This window comes from Agelaius tricolor, unplaced genomic scaffold, assembly GCF_023055355.1.
Source record: "Agelaius tricolor isolate 1412-34295 unplaced genomic scaffold, bAgeTri1.0.p SCAF_18, whole genome shotgun sequence".
Taxonomy (NCBI): Eukaryota; Metazoa; Chordata; class Aves; order Passeriformes; family Icteridae; genus Agelaius; species Agelaius tricolor.
In genome coordinates, this window is record NW_027269278.1 from 9,328,340 (window position 1) to 9,341,878 (window position 13,539).

At 43.1% G+C, this 13,539-nt stretch overlaps 1 protein-coding gene across 2 annotated transcripts; it reads left to right on the forward strand.

The window, feature by feature from the left end:
• Positions 1-4,792: 4,792 nt before the first annotated feature.
• On the forward strand, positions 4,793-12,564 carry UBE2B (ubiquitin conjugating enzyme E2 B). 2 transcript variants are annotated; one of them, XM_071443223.1, is made up of 6 exons: positions 4,793-4,927; positions 7,983-8,063; positions 8,804-8,829; positions 9,855-9,944; positions 11,131-11,219; positions 11,994-12,564. In XM_071443223.1, exons 1-6 carry the CDS (start codon positions 4,884-4,886, stop codon positions 12,120-12,122), a joined length of 459 nt encoding a protein of 152 aa, XP_071299324.1. In that variant the 5' UTR covers positions 4,793-4,883; the 3' UTR covers positions 12,123-12,564. The 2 variants fall into 2 exon arrangements, with proteins under 2 accessions (XP_071299324.1, XP_071299325.1); XM_071443224.1 differs by lacking the exon at positions 9,855-9,944.
• Positions 12,565-13,539: the final 975 nt, after the last annotated feature.

Consider the following 13,539-nt stretch of genomic DNA (forward strand, 5'->3'; position numbering starts at 1 on the left):
AGCACTGCCAGAATAACTGCTGCAGGGTACTGTTGTTATAATTATTACTACTACTAATAATAATAATCAATATCTAAAGCATGAGTGATACCATGACTTAGCACAGGAGTTCCCTCTCCTCTCCACAATTCCAAACCTCTACAGAATTTCATAATAGTAGGTGGACAACAACAGAATTTTATACGGAATAAATTCTTTAATGGAAATTAAGTACACACTTGGAAAAACTTATAAATTACCACCTTGTTAACCATGTGTGCTGTGTCTCCAAAGTTCCACATTGTTTCTTCCTCACTTTTCCAGCATTTTCTCTTGCATTGCTCCATAGAGAGCCCTTGTCACTGATCATCCAGGGGCTCAGTGCCAGCACTGATGGATGTTTTTGATATGGACAATATGGAAAACCATCTGCAGGGCAAACAGGCACAGGTTACCTGTGAATAACACAGATTACCATCTTCTACGGGTTTATAAAACAACTCTGCTGTTTAGTTTATAAAATAACAGTGCTATTTTTAAAGATGAACTTTGCACTGCTTTGACTGAATCTGGAATCAGAACATAATGGTAACTCTGACCTTAAATGTAGGCACATTACATGTCACTAATTTAATTTAGCTTTTATATGATTATTTTCCTTTTGCTAATGTGGTACTGTATCCAGAAGTTCATATGCAGGAAACTGCTTTTTCTATACAGTTGAATCAGAAGTGCCATTCCCCTCCAAAAAACCCCACACATTTATTTTTTATGTGTAGGGTCTCTTGAAATCAGTTAAGGAGCCCTGTGCCATTGTGTAAGCACATAATCTGTGTAAACATCACCAGGGGCAGCTCATGTTCAAGCAAAACCTAAATCAGAAAGTTCAGTAATTCCACTTTTTGTTAACAAAATATTTTCAGATGAAATCATGGTGTATAACAAAGGAAGGGGAAAAAATAAAAACCCAACAAAACGAAACAATACAGTTTAATAAGAAGCAGATTCTGTTTGTTTTAAAAGTACTCAAGGCATGAAAGCACAGACTGAAAAAATCCTCCTGCTACATCAGAACTGACTCTGAGGCACAGAGTGCCCTCATTTCCCAAAGTCATCAATGTCCTGATCCTACTGCAATTAGCAGCAGCTAATGTAGGTGATGAGCAAAAGGGAGCAGGATTTTGGCACAGTACAGTACAGATTTCGGCACAGTACCCAACCCAGCAGCAGCAGGACAAACCAGAAGTGATTAAAAGACAGAAGACAGAGTGAAGGAGAAGGACAAGGTGGGAATGCCAAGTACTGAACACTTTTGGCTCTTCCAAATTTCAGAGAAGGGTCCGAGTTCTCTGGAGCAGCACTGCTGGTACCCAAGCCCTCCTTCAGTCATTCAGTCCAATGTTCCAATTGTGCAGGCAATTTCATACCAGCTGGAAGCCTTAAACTACAACACTGATCCTTGTTCTTAATAAAAAATTAACACATTTGATACCTGTATGACAAATCACAATGGTAAAGTTGTGCTCTAGAAGCAATAACACTTTATTTATGATTAATCTTTCCATGAGCTCTTTCATGATTGTTGTGAAGGTACTCAATTGCTTGCTCTAACTGGAAAAGGTATTTTTAAGTCCTTTGTTATCTAATCCATGGAAATAACACTGGAGCTAATCTAGAATTGTATGACTGATAAATTCCAACACTAAGTGAAGTCTTTTCTTTCTGCTTAAATACATGAATCAGGTTAACAATATCCTTATGATGAAATCATTGTTGGTAAAAAAGAAAAACACTTTCTACCATGGCTTTTTATTTCAGTTCATAGAGACTTCCTCTAAAAGGCTGACAACAAAAACTGTAATTTGCTTAACTAAAGACTGTCATTAATTTGAAAACACGCTAAAAGTCTTTGTTTCTGCTCCCTCAGCCTTCCTCCAATATTCAAACACATTTACCACATTACTTTTCATGGTGCATCTTCAGGCTCTGAACCAATACAGCAGCACCAGGAATACAGCAAAGAAAGGAGCAGCTCCTTTCAGCAGCTTAAAAATATCCTCTTGAATGTGTTTTATTTACACTAATAAATCATGTATAAGAACTCCTATATTAAAAGAATCACAGTAAAAATATACTTTTTCACACTGAGGTCCATTTACCATTTAATTTGTACCTTACTAGCTGCTGATAATTTGAAGCAGTTTTAGGTTAACTACAAAGCTGGTTTTAACTCAATATAGAAGTATGTTATTTTAATTACACCTCCTCCCCCTTTTTTTTAATTGAGGGCTACACTCTCACTGGACATCAGTCTGTGTTTAGAGGGAGCTTCGAGGGAAGCTGAGGAACCCATATGGCAAAATGTGCCATTATCCCTAATTAAAAATTGATAAGAACTAAATTTTTAAAACATCCAGTTACTGCAAAGAGTGGAAATGGGATGGATATAAAGTACAGAAGTAAGAATCCAAATAAGTAAGAATCTAAATTTATACCCTTGCAATCTGACCAGAAGTTATTGTTTCTGTACTTTGCACAACTTCAGTTAAATCACAGTGAGCTGGTGTGTCTGGCAAGGAGAAAAGCCAGCCTGACCCATGTCCAGACTGAAATTCTTGGGGACTTTTCACAGGCAGAGGTCTGAACTCAAACTGAGCTTTTAGGGGAAATCCCTACCACAATGCTGAAATATCTTCGCGAGGAAGTGCTTGTGGATAATCCCAGTGGTGTTTGGGGATGGCCCAGCCCTGGTGCAGTAAAGACACCGCCCCTGCCGTGGCCAATGTGTGCTGGGGAGCTCGGGGAGGAACCAGGGCCTGGTGATGCAACCCCCGGCTGGCACAGGGCCCTGGGGAGCCACAGGGCTGGCTGGAGGATGGCCCCGATCTTCAGGGCTGGGAGATGCCTCTCAGCTGGCTCTGCTGTCCCTCTCCACGGCCAGCTCTGCTGTCCCTCCCCATGGCCAGCTCTGCTGTCCCTCCCCACGGCCAGCTCTGCTGTCCCTCCCCACGGCCAGCTCTGCTGTCCCTCCCCATGGCCAGCACTATTGTCACTCTCCATGGCCAGCTCTGCTGTCCCTCCCCATGGCCAGCACTATTGTCACTCTCCATGGCTGGCTCTGCTGTCCCTCCCCACAGCCAGCTCTGCTGTCCCTCTCCATGGCCAGCTCTGCTGTCCCTCCCCACGGCCAGCTCTGCTGTCCCTCTCCATGGCCGGTTCTGCTGTTCCTCCCCACAGCCAGCTCTGCTGTCCCTCCCCACAGCCAGCTCTGCTGTCCCTCCCCATGGCCGGTTCTGCTGTCAGATGCAGCTCCAGCTTGGTGCTGCTGTTTGGTTTTTGTTTATTTCCCTGCACAGGCTGAGGGTGACTTGGGCTTCAAAGGGCAGAGAGCTGCCCTGGGGACAGGGGATGCCCTGTCTGGGCTCTGAAGCAGTGCCTGCTAATACTGAATTAATTAAAGTTGTTAAGTGACCTTCATTTTGTGTACAGGTCCAAGCTTGCATTGGTTTTTACAGATTGCTTTCTGCCTTCCAAGTTAGCAGGAGCAAAATAAAAGCTGGATAAAGGTAAAGGAGCAGTGGAATGAAAAATGGGAACGTGTGTGGTGGGAGGAGGAGAAGAGTCCAGAGGAGGGGATTGCTTGCCAGGAACCATTCCTCACTAGTGTGGGGAATCATGTTTTAGTGGCTGGGGTATTATAGTTTCCTATTACCGAGCCTTTTGGAAAACTTGCTCCCCTGCAGTACCAGGCTTTGTGTGAATTCCTCACTTTTGGCATCTGACTATTTGCACTAAGGTGGGGCATTGGATTAAAGTGGTCTGAGTAAATCTTTGCAGAGTTAAATCCCATCCCATGTAAAATGCAAATTCCACTTCTAAATGACCCAGACCCTGGTGCTGCTGCAGCAGGGTTGGCAGTAGCTTGGTGAAAAAGCAGCACTGAGCTTTGTGCTGTTAAACCCTGGGCTGGTGCTGTTCCACCACCTGGATGGCTGGAGGCAAAGGGAACGGGCAGGGGATGCAGACAGTGTTTATTTCTGTCATTTCATTATGAGTCCCATGATGTTTTGACCTCCTTACAATCATCTGAAAGAAAAGCAGGGAGGCACATGAAACCACACAAATCCAAGTTCAGGGATAACTTCCAAGACTGCATGCAAGAACTGGGTCACGACTTCAAAGAGACCTGCTCTGTTTGTTGGAGTAATGGGATTTTTAAAAAGGGCTGAGAGCCAGGACATCAGTCTGTATTTAGAGGGAACTTAAAGAAATGCTGAGGGACCCATATGGCAAAATGGACCATTATCCCAAATTAAAAATTGATAAGAACTAAATTTTTAAAACATCCAGTTACTGCAAATAGTGGGAGCGGGCTGAATACACAGCACAGAAGAATCTAAACGTACAACCTTGTAATCTGACCTCGAGTAATTGTTTGTGTGCTTCGCACAAGTTCAGCTAAACCGCAGTGAGCTGGAGTGCCTGGCAAGGAGAAAATCCCAGGCTGAAACGCTCCGGGAGCGTCAGGCAGCGCTGCTGCCCGGCCGGGCCCGGGTGCGGCTGTCCCGTGGTGCGACTGTGCTCTCCCGACCCTTTCCCAGACCGTGTCCCCCCCGGCATTCCCGGTTCTCTCCCGACTCTCTCCCGGCTCTCTCCCGGGCCCTGTCCCCCCCTGCATTCCCGCTTTCTCCCGGCCCTTTCCCGCTGCCTCCTCCCAAACTCCTCCGAGCGCGGAGCCGCCTCCCCGCCTCCCCCCCGCGTGATGCGATGGTGCGGTCCCGCCCCCCCCCGCAGGCGCAGTGGTGCGGCCGGCGCGGGCCCCGCCCCGCGCGCGGAGCCGCCATTGCGGGTTGTTTGTGCGGGCGCGCAGCAGCGCGGGCGGGAGGCGGCGCCGCGGCTCCGCCATGTCCACCCCGGCGCGCCGCCGCCTGATGCGCGACTTCAAGAGGTGAGCGGGGCCGGACCCGCCGCTGCCCCGCGCCTGGGGCTGGCACCGAGCCCCCCCCGGGCAGGGGAGTGGCAGAGCCGGGGGGAGCGGGGGCACCGCCGGGGGAGCGAGGGGTCCCGCCGGGCAGCGCCGGCTTTGTTCGAGCCGCCTCGCCCGGGCGCCGACGGCTGGGGGCGTGTGAGGATCGGAGTTGGAGCGGTGTCTGCGGAGCCGGGAGTGCCCGCGGGGTCACGGGGCGCCGGGCTGGCGGGGCTGCGGGCCCTGCCGGGCCGGGCCCGCTCCGCTGGCAGGGCCGTGCCCGTGTCCGTGTCCGTGTCCGTGCCGGGCCGCCCGGCCCGCACCCCAGAGTGCGGCCGCAACCCGCCGGCTCCGGCTTTGGGATAGCTCGGGTAGAATTCACAAGTGTTCCGGGCTTGCTGATCAGGGGATCTCTCTGAAAATAAGTTTGTTGTGATAGGCACCTGGAAACGAAGCGCAAAGAGTTAGCGAACGCTTCGTTTGTGTGTTATAAGAACCAAAATGCCCTTTAATGTTTTTATATACAATCGTGTGATAGTGTGTTTAAAGTTTGCAATCGTGAAGATTCTTGTGTAATATACGCGAACTGCTAAAGGAGCAGTTATTAGTTGCACTTTTAAATGTTAATGACTGAACCACTGACTCTGGAATAAATTATTTCCAGTCTGACACATAAACATACTTAGAACAGAGTGTGGAAAAGGGTGGGAGGTTTCCTTGTAGGATGTACAGTAAGAGTTCTCCAGGCTGGGTCGCTCAGGAGTAGTTGGAGGTGAGTCAGCTTTGATAGTGTCTCTTTTTTTAGCATAGCTATGTTATACCAGGCCCTGAAAACACATCAGTAAACACTTGACGTGTATTGTAGTTGCTTTACGTGGCTGCACGTAAAGCATCAGCGACAAAAGCCTGATTCGTGCATGTGGAAGCAGGAGGAGGTTTTTGGGAAGTGGAGCCCTCCCCTGCTGTTGTGCGAGTGTTGGTGTTTGTTAAGTGGGTGTTGCTTGATTCCTGTTCAAATCAAAACAGGATATTCAGACTTTTTATTGTATTTGCTTACACAGATGAACCAGTGATTTTTTTTCAGGCTGACTAACTCAGTTTTTCAAGATTGCAATCAGATGTGGGTTTTATGCTTTTATATTCCTACAAGGAATGGTTTAATAATTTTGAAGTTAAGGCTGGAGAGAAGATTCTAAAGCTGTGGAAAAATATAACCAAGTAGACAATGTAAATCAAATCCATTTGTCATATATCTAGTGACTTTGATATTCCAAAACTTATGTAACTTTTTCATGTCAGTTTTTGTTTTACTCTGCTCTTTTATGCTGCAAGTTTTGTATTTGTTTCTTATGTTACTTGTACTTCATACTGAAAAAACAGACAGTGTGCTGTGAGCTCTGATTCACTTCATTAAATATAAACTGCTTTTGCATACTGTGATTGTCAGGAGCAGTGAAGAGAGAGAACTTCAGCAGATTTCTTACCTCCTCTAATTTGTTTGAATAAACCAAAATAAATAAAAGGTTATTTATTTACTTTGCTGATAAATAGGGAGTACTCAAACCACATTTTTCCTGCTGTTTAGGACTTTCATGATTAGTCCTGTTTGCAGTCCTTGCCAGATCCTGTCTGTAGTTAGACCCTGTGACAAGCAGGGTGCACACGTGCTTTGAAGTTGATCTAAAAGCCAAAGTCATCTCCCAGATGCATTTGTCGGGCTAATGCTCAGGCACTGCTGCTGGCCTGCAGCCTGGCTGTCACGTAGGAAGAAATCCTGTTCCTGCTTTCCCTGACCAAAATAGTAGGTGGTTTATGCTGTTGATACTCAGCTGTCTGGACTGTGTGTGCTCAAAGAGCAGAGATGTAAACACAGAGTTTAAAGAGGCTCTGTAGGGCAGCAGCACTGCTCAGCATCCTTGGACAACCCACGGTGTTACCCCAGGCTGAGGCAGTGCAAGTGCAGGGAGGATTGCCTGCCTGTGCTGCTGACAGCTCTCAGTAAATCTGCATTTGCATGTGGCATTGAGTTAGAATTTGTCCCTTGGTCTGCAGAGCTTTTTGTAGTGACTTGTTTATAAGTGTGCTGTGATATTATCAAACCTCATGGTAACACTCAACAGTTGTTTGTGACACAAGGGCAGTCACTGCATTTTCCTTATTCCTGTATAACTGTGGAGGTAAAACAGGTGAGGGGAGTAGGAGCTGTCACTGAGGGGGTTTGAGCAGGTGGATTGATTGGGACCTGCTGGTGTACAGTTGTCAGGGTCTTGTGATCCTTAATATGGATCAGTGATGGGCACAGGGGGGCATTTGGATCCTGTCCTTTGGCTGCAGTACATATTTCTGGTTCAAGTTTGTGAAGCTTTCAGTGAGCAACATGCTTTTGCCTAGTCCAAGGATTAAGGAACTAAAAATAATTTTAAATGTTCCTGTAATTGCTTTAGAGATAAACACATTTGTGGGGCTGGTAAGAGGAAGTAGCAGCACGCAGGTTTCCCCTTTGCTCTCTTTTGAAGCAATCAGCTTGTCAGTCAAAATAGGCTTATACCAAATATAGCCACTTGTCATGCATGGATCTGGGGATGCAGGAAAAGCTCCCCTGATGGTCCCTGCCCTGAGTCCCTTGTGTGTGTGTGCCACTGCCTGGATTTCAGCTCTTGCTTGTGCCTGCAGCTTGTTCTCCTCTTCACTGTGGCAGCCAGCAGCAATTGCTCTCTCATAGTTCACAGTGTAGCACCATAAATCCCAGCTGTCCATGGTGCTATAAGTTATTCTTACAGTTAATCCTTTGCTCCCTGAACACTTAATCAGACCTCTTGTGTCCTTGTGTCTCAGTGTAAAACATGAGAAAATCTTGATGTGCATTGCCTTGTAGGTCTGTCTTTCAGAGTGTTGATAATCTGCATGGAATGCTTTGTGTATTCTCTGATCTGGAATGAGAAAATGTTTATAAAATGTGGATATTACTGGTAAGTTATATCTGCAGGTGGAAATATTTCATATATATGACTTGTCATTCTATGTTTGTAATTCTTAGATTGCAAGAAGACCCTCCTGTGGGTGTCAGTGGTGCACCATCTGAGAATAACATAATGCAATGGAATGCAGTTATATTTGGGTAAGAGTTTTTGGTCACTATGAAATTCAGTATTAGAGGGCTAAATATGACAACCTGATGTTTATATTTACAGTTATTCTCTTGTTTCATGTATGTAAAGTCAGTAAACTTAAAAAATAGCCAAGGTAAAAATCTCTTTTCACAGATAACGGGGAATGGTTAGGAAGGAAAAAAACTAAATTTTAAATTTGTTCAGCTTTTTTGTTGAATAAAGCTTGCATGTGGCTTAATAAATAGGTTATATACTGTGTTATGAAAAATAGGTTATACATGTGTTATGAAAAAGCAGAATTCTTCTTTAAAGTACATAAGTGCCACATGTTCTCAGCCATTAAATCCAGATGTATTAGTGATTGGATTGAATCCTAGTAGGACAAGGTACAGGATCTGTCTGGGAAGTTACAGTATGGATCCTGTGGAAGAGGACTTAATATCCTTTCATCAAACTGAAGTGTGCTTGCTAATAATCTGCTCATTTGTTCTAAACTAGTCACCTAAAGCATATGTATTGTTTGGGATGATGATAAAGTTGATGTCCCAAATAGCAGGTGACTGTGGGACATGTCTTAAATACAACAAAGCTCTCAGAGATTACCTCTGGATGCTTCTCTAATAATTTAAATTATTGCTTCTGCCTGTATCTTGGAGAGGATGAGAAAGAAGATATACATTTATTGTGCCTGTGTGGAAGTAGGTAACGATCACTTTTAACTGGAGTTATTTTTTTTTAAACCTTTCAGGCCAGAAGGGACACCTTTTGAAGATGGTAAGTTGCTGACTTTTGTATCCTTTGTCATTCTAATAAATGTTAACAGTACTAACATTGTTCTGCTTTTGAAAAATAATAGATGTGTATCATTTGAAACAAACCAAGTAAGTGAAGCAATGAGGGCTATAAAAATATGTATCTTAATCTAAGCAGTGTCTCATTGTGCTGGCTCATGGTTGGTGAGAAAACTATGAAGCAGTGCTTCTGTCAAGGCTTTTTCATACATACCCACAAGAGCTTTTAGCAGGGATTATTGGCCTGACACTGCCAGGTGTGTTTGCACATCTCTTTAGCTGAGCTCAACAAGAGCTTTTCTCGTTTCATCTTTTGGCATGTTTGATTCATCACTGTTCTCCTAATGAAGAACAGGTGAAAAACCTTGAGGTGTTCTCAATATAGATAGAACTCAGTGAGGTTGAGGGAATCCCAGATTTGTACATAAACATGAAAGCTGGTGTGTAATGACCCTCCCTCAGGCATATGAGGAATAATGAGTTTAATAATTATAGTATTATTGCAGTAATTGGCAGCAGATGGGTTTTTCTCTGTGTTGGGTTGGAGGAATTACAGTAAATTATTCACTGATCCATAACAAAGGTTTTCAGTGAATCAGTTGTGAGCTCCAAAGACTGAGATTGCTGATTATGAAATTCCAGTGTTTCTTTGCTGGCACCACAATGCCTTCTTAATGAAACACCTTAAAGTCACCCAAGTCCATGGGCCCAGCATCCCTGGGTCATGGAAAAGTGGGATAATGTTGGATACTGCCTTTGCCATGTATGCAGTGAGTCTCCAAGCTCCTACCCAACCACTGCTGCTGGGTTTGTTACTCTAAGCAGTCATTCCATAGTTCCAATATCACTTGAAATATATGAAAAGCAATCAGATTCAGTGTTGGTTTTTTTTAGATGTGGTGAGGAGAAATACTGGTCATGGAGCACATTAATTAATTTGTTGTCTATGTTCTTGGATATGTTCTTTTGTTGTTAATTATCTGATTTTATTTATCTTTGTTTGGACAGGTACTTTTAAACTAGTAATAGAATTTTCTGAAGAATATCCAAATAAGCCTCCTACTGTTAGGTTTTTATCAAAAATGTTCCATCCAAATGGTGAGTAAACCATCTTTATTTAGCTGTAATACTCATTAAATATTACAGTGTGGTCAGGCATTCTCTGCAGCTCCAGAATGCTTAATCTCTCTTCACTGCCATCTCCTAAGTAGATGTCTAGGACAGCAACTGCTTGATGAAAAATTGAGAGTTATGATGCTATTAAGAAGCAGCTATCTGCCTCTTACTAATCAATATGTAGCCTCAGTAGCAAAGCCTGTGAGTATTTTCAGCAGCAGCAGCTGCACTTAGGTTGGTTTAAAGAGGCAGTTCTGGCTGCAGATTCCTGCCCACTTCCATTTAACAGCAGCCATGTCTGTGCAGCCACAGCATGAGCTGCAGGGAACTGCTGGAGCCAAGTGTTAATTATTCCTGCCAGGTGAGGTTTCACCCAAGTCCCTGCTTTCATCTGGTGCCCTGTGCCCACCAGGACAGCACAGGGAAGAAAATGAGGATGCTCAGTTGTAGAGGAGGAGTCTGACCCCATCTCAGTGATGAGGGCAGCTAGGAGAGTGCACTGTGCTGCCTCCCCCAGCACTGATAGGTTTTGCTGAGTGCAGGAAAAATCCTGCCTGCTGCTACTCTGTAGAAATTATACCTCACATACTGTGCAGGCCAGGTTGTCTCTGCCACAAGGTCTGTAATTTGTTGGGAACAAGCTGGAAGACAAAGGTGTCGAAGTTTGAGCAGTGAGTCTCAGGTTCATGTGAACTCCATAGGACTGATAGGTATCCAGAGAGAAGTAGGATTTCAGGCACTTTTCCATATTTTCTACTGTCTGCCTTGGTGCCTCTCATAGTGAGTGTGTGAAAATGGGGCAGGAGCTGTCCCTGCTCATGGTGTGAGGGGTTCCACTCCTGCAGTGGAGCCTTGCTGCTCTCTGGGAGACTCTCCACTGTGACCCTGTGAGCCAGGCACACTGGAGGAGCAGGACACCAAATCTGCCCCTTCCTGTGCTGATGCCGTAATCTTCAGACTTTGCTTCTTTCCCTCTTGGGCGTTCTCTTAATTTCAGTAATAAATCTTCAAATTATGTGTCAGGCCACAGAAGATGGTGAGGCAAACTGCTGTCCTCTTTCCTAAAGCATTAATAATCTCAGCACAGACTGAATTGGAACAATAACTCTGCCCTGAGCAGTGCCATAAATCTGACAGTTTCTAAGTGACACCTGTGTTGTATTTACAGTGTATGCAGATGGCAGCATATGTTTAGATATTCTTCAGAATCGCTGGAGTCCAACATATGATGTTTCATCTATTTTAACTTCAATTCAGGTAACTTTGCATCTGTTTTACCAAATAATTATGTTATTGTTGGTCTCTATTCCAGAATTCACAGCTCAGTCATGAGGTTAGCCAGGTGTCTGTATCAAGGGAAGCTTCAAATCCTTATGAGCTAAGCAGTATTTTTAGATCAAATAAAGACAAAGATGGTATGTAATCGCTGATTCTGAGATCCAAAACTGCTATTATATATTTTTGCACAGGAAAGCAGTTACTGGTTTGTGTTCATTTTTAACTGTTTTTACTCAAGATAGGATATCAGATGCAGAAAATTGCCTCATGTTTGAAGCATTTAACTTTACGGTGAAGCCCTCAAAGGGACAATATTGCTGAAACACACTACTTAGAATAAGTAAAAATGGCCTGGCACAGTGGAAGTGCACAATTCCTTTGCTTCTGTGTGATTTTCTAATTTTTCAACAGTGATGTTTTGTAGTAGATATCTTAGCCCTCTTTAGTCCTGAATGACAGTATAATGTAATTACCAAATAGTCATTTAGCTCCATAGTGCTGACTAGCACAAACTGTCTCTGTTTGGTTTGTGAAACTACAAGTGTGTGCAGCACTGATGCTTAGGCAGGGTGTAATTTGTGGGTCAGTAATATAATGAGGGGTGCCTAACCATGAGTTTAACTAGGTTTTTTAACTGGACCATTCTGAGTTGTGTCTGCCTCTGAAACACATTTGACTTGAAAGTAAGTTGATTTTTTTTTCTTGATTTACATGTGTTGGTTTGTCTCACATTATATTTTCCCCTTTTTCCAGTCTCTGCTTGATGAACCCAATCCAAACAGTCCAGCAAACAGTCAGGCAGCACAACTTTACCAGGAGAACAAACGTGAATATGAGAAAAGAGTTTCAGCTATTGTCGAACAAAGTTGGAATGATTCGTAACAGCTGCTGTGTTACTCTCCATCCTCATAATCATTATGTACAATTTAACTCTCAATAGAAAGGCTACCAGAAATTTCAAGTGCCACAGTTCTATGAATTTGCATAAAAACTCATTTGCAAACAAAATTAAGCCCTCCAGTTTAGGGGAAGCTAAAAGCTTGTGTATCTCAATTAACGTCCTTTTTATTGCATGGTAAGAACTAAGTTATTGCTACATAAATTTGTAATATATCCTGTTTGTATTTTTTTTCCAAGTGTATAATGTTGGTGTGGAGTTTTCATGACAGAATATACACATTTTGTAAATCTGTACTTTTTCAAATATTGAATGCCTTATTTTTGAATTCTTTAGATTTTTAAATTGGAGAAAAGCACTTAAAAAAGTTTTTATATATGAATATTTCATGTAAAACTGTTAAATACATAACCTTAGTGCAAGACATTCTGCTCTCACTCTCTTTTTCCAAGGGCTCATTTTTTTGTCCATGCTGTTGATACCCTGCACTTTACAAACAGAAAAGTTAATCCACAATGCAACTGTCTTCATGGCATGTCTTTGCTTCTGCACCACAGCTTGACTTGATTCATTGTGACCTCAGTTGTATGAGGAAGAGACATTTTGGTAGCTGCCAATTACAAATGGGGAAACAGATGTTAACTAATTTGCTAAAAGTCCCACCTTAAACCAGCAGCAGAATTGCAAACATAACCTGGATGACCAGGCTTGATGAGAACATATTCTAATAAGTTTTATTTTTCTGAAATATTGTATTTTACAAACCTGGAAACGTTGTCATCTAAATCTGTCCTATATTCACATAGTGATACTGTAATATAGTTTTGAATGTCTTCTAATAATTAAAGAGGTCTCCCATTAGTTTCCCTTGGGGGGAGGGAAAAAATTAATCACCAACGAAAGAAAACATGTCTGCCGATTTAATGGAGTTATTCTTTAAAGCTGGACTGTGTACTGTGTGGTCAGGTCTCATGTCTGTATCACAGAGGCTCCACATATTCTTGAATTGACAGTTTAAAGAACTTAGGCTTTGTTTTTGTAAGTGTTGATGTGGTGGTAATTTCTTACTGTATTCTGTAAACCAGGCTAGCTGACTGCAGTAAAGAATTAAGCCATTTTTTTTTCTTCCAGGATTAAAATTGTAACAACTTTTCATAATTCCAGCCAGCATTACATATATATTAAACTCCCCAAATCCTGTACCAAAATACAGCTCAGTGGTGCCTAAAAAGCAATGCCAATTGATTTCACCTAGAAAAGAAAGTGTTGTTCATTTGCAGCAATCATTACTAGAAGTTATTCTCAATGCACTGAAACAAAAATATCAATTTACACCTCACACCTGCTTGTAAAGGTCTGTGGCTTCTAGGAGCAGCACTCAAGTTTAGGAATGGCACTCAG

Coding starts and splice junctions, on each gene's coding strand:
- UBE2B (XM_071443223.1), top strand. CDS start 4,884: ATGTCCACCCCGGCGCGCCGCCGCCTGATGCGCGACTTCAAGAG. Junction 4,928..7,982: donor CTGATGCGCGACTTCAAGAG/GTGAGCGGGGCC, acceptor TGTAATTCTTAG/ATTGCAAGAAGACCCTCCTG. Junction 8,064..8,803: donor TGGAATGCAGTTATATTTGG/GTAAGAGTTTTT, acceptor TAAACCTTTCAG/GCCAGAAGGGACACCTTTTG.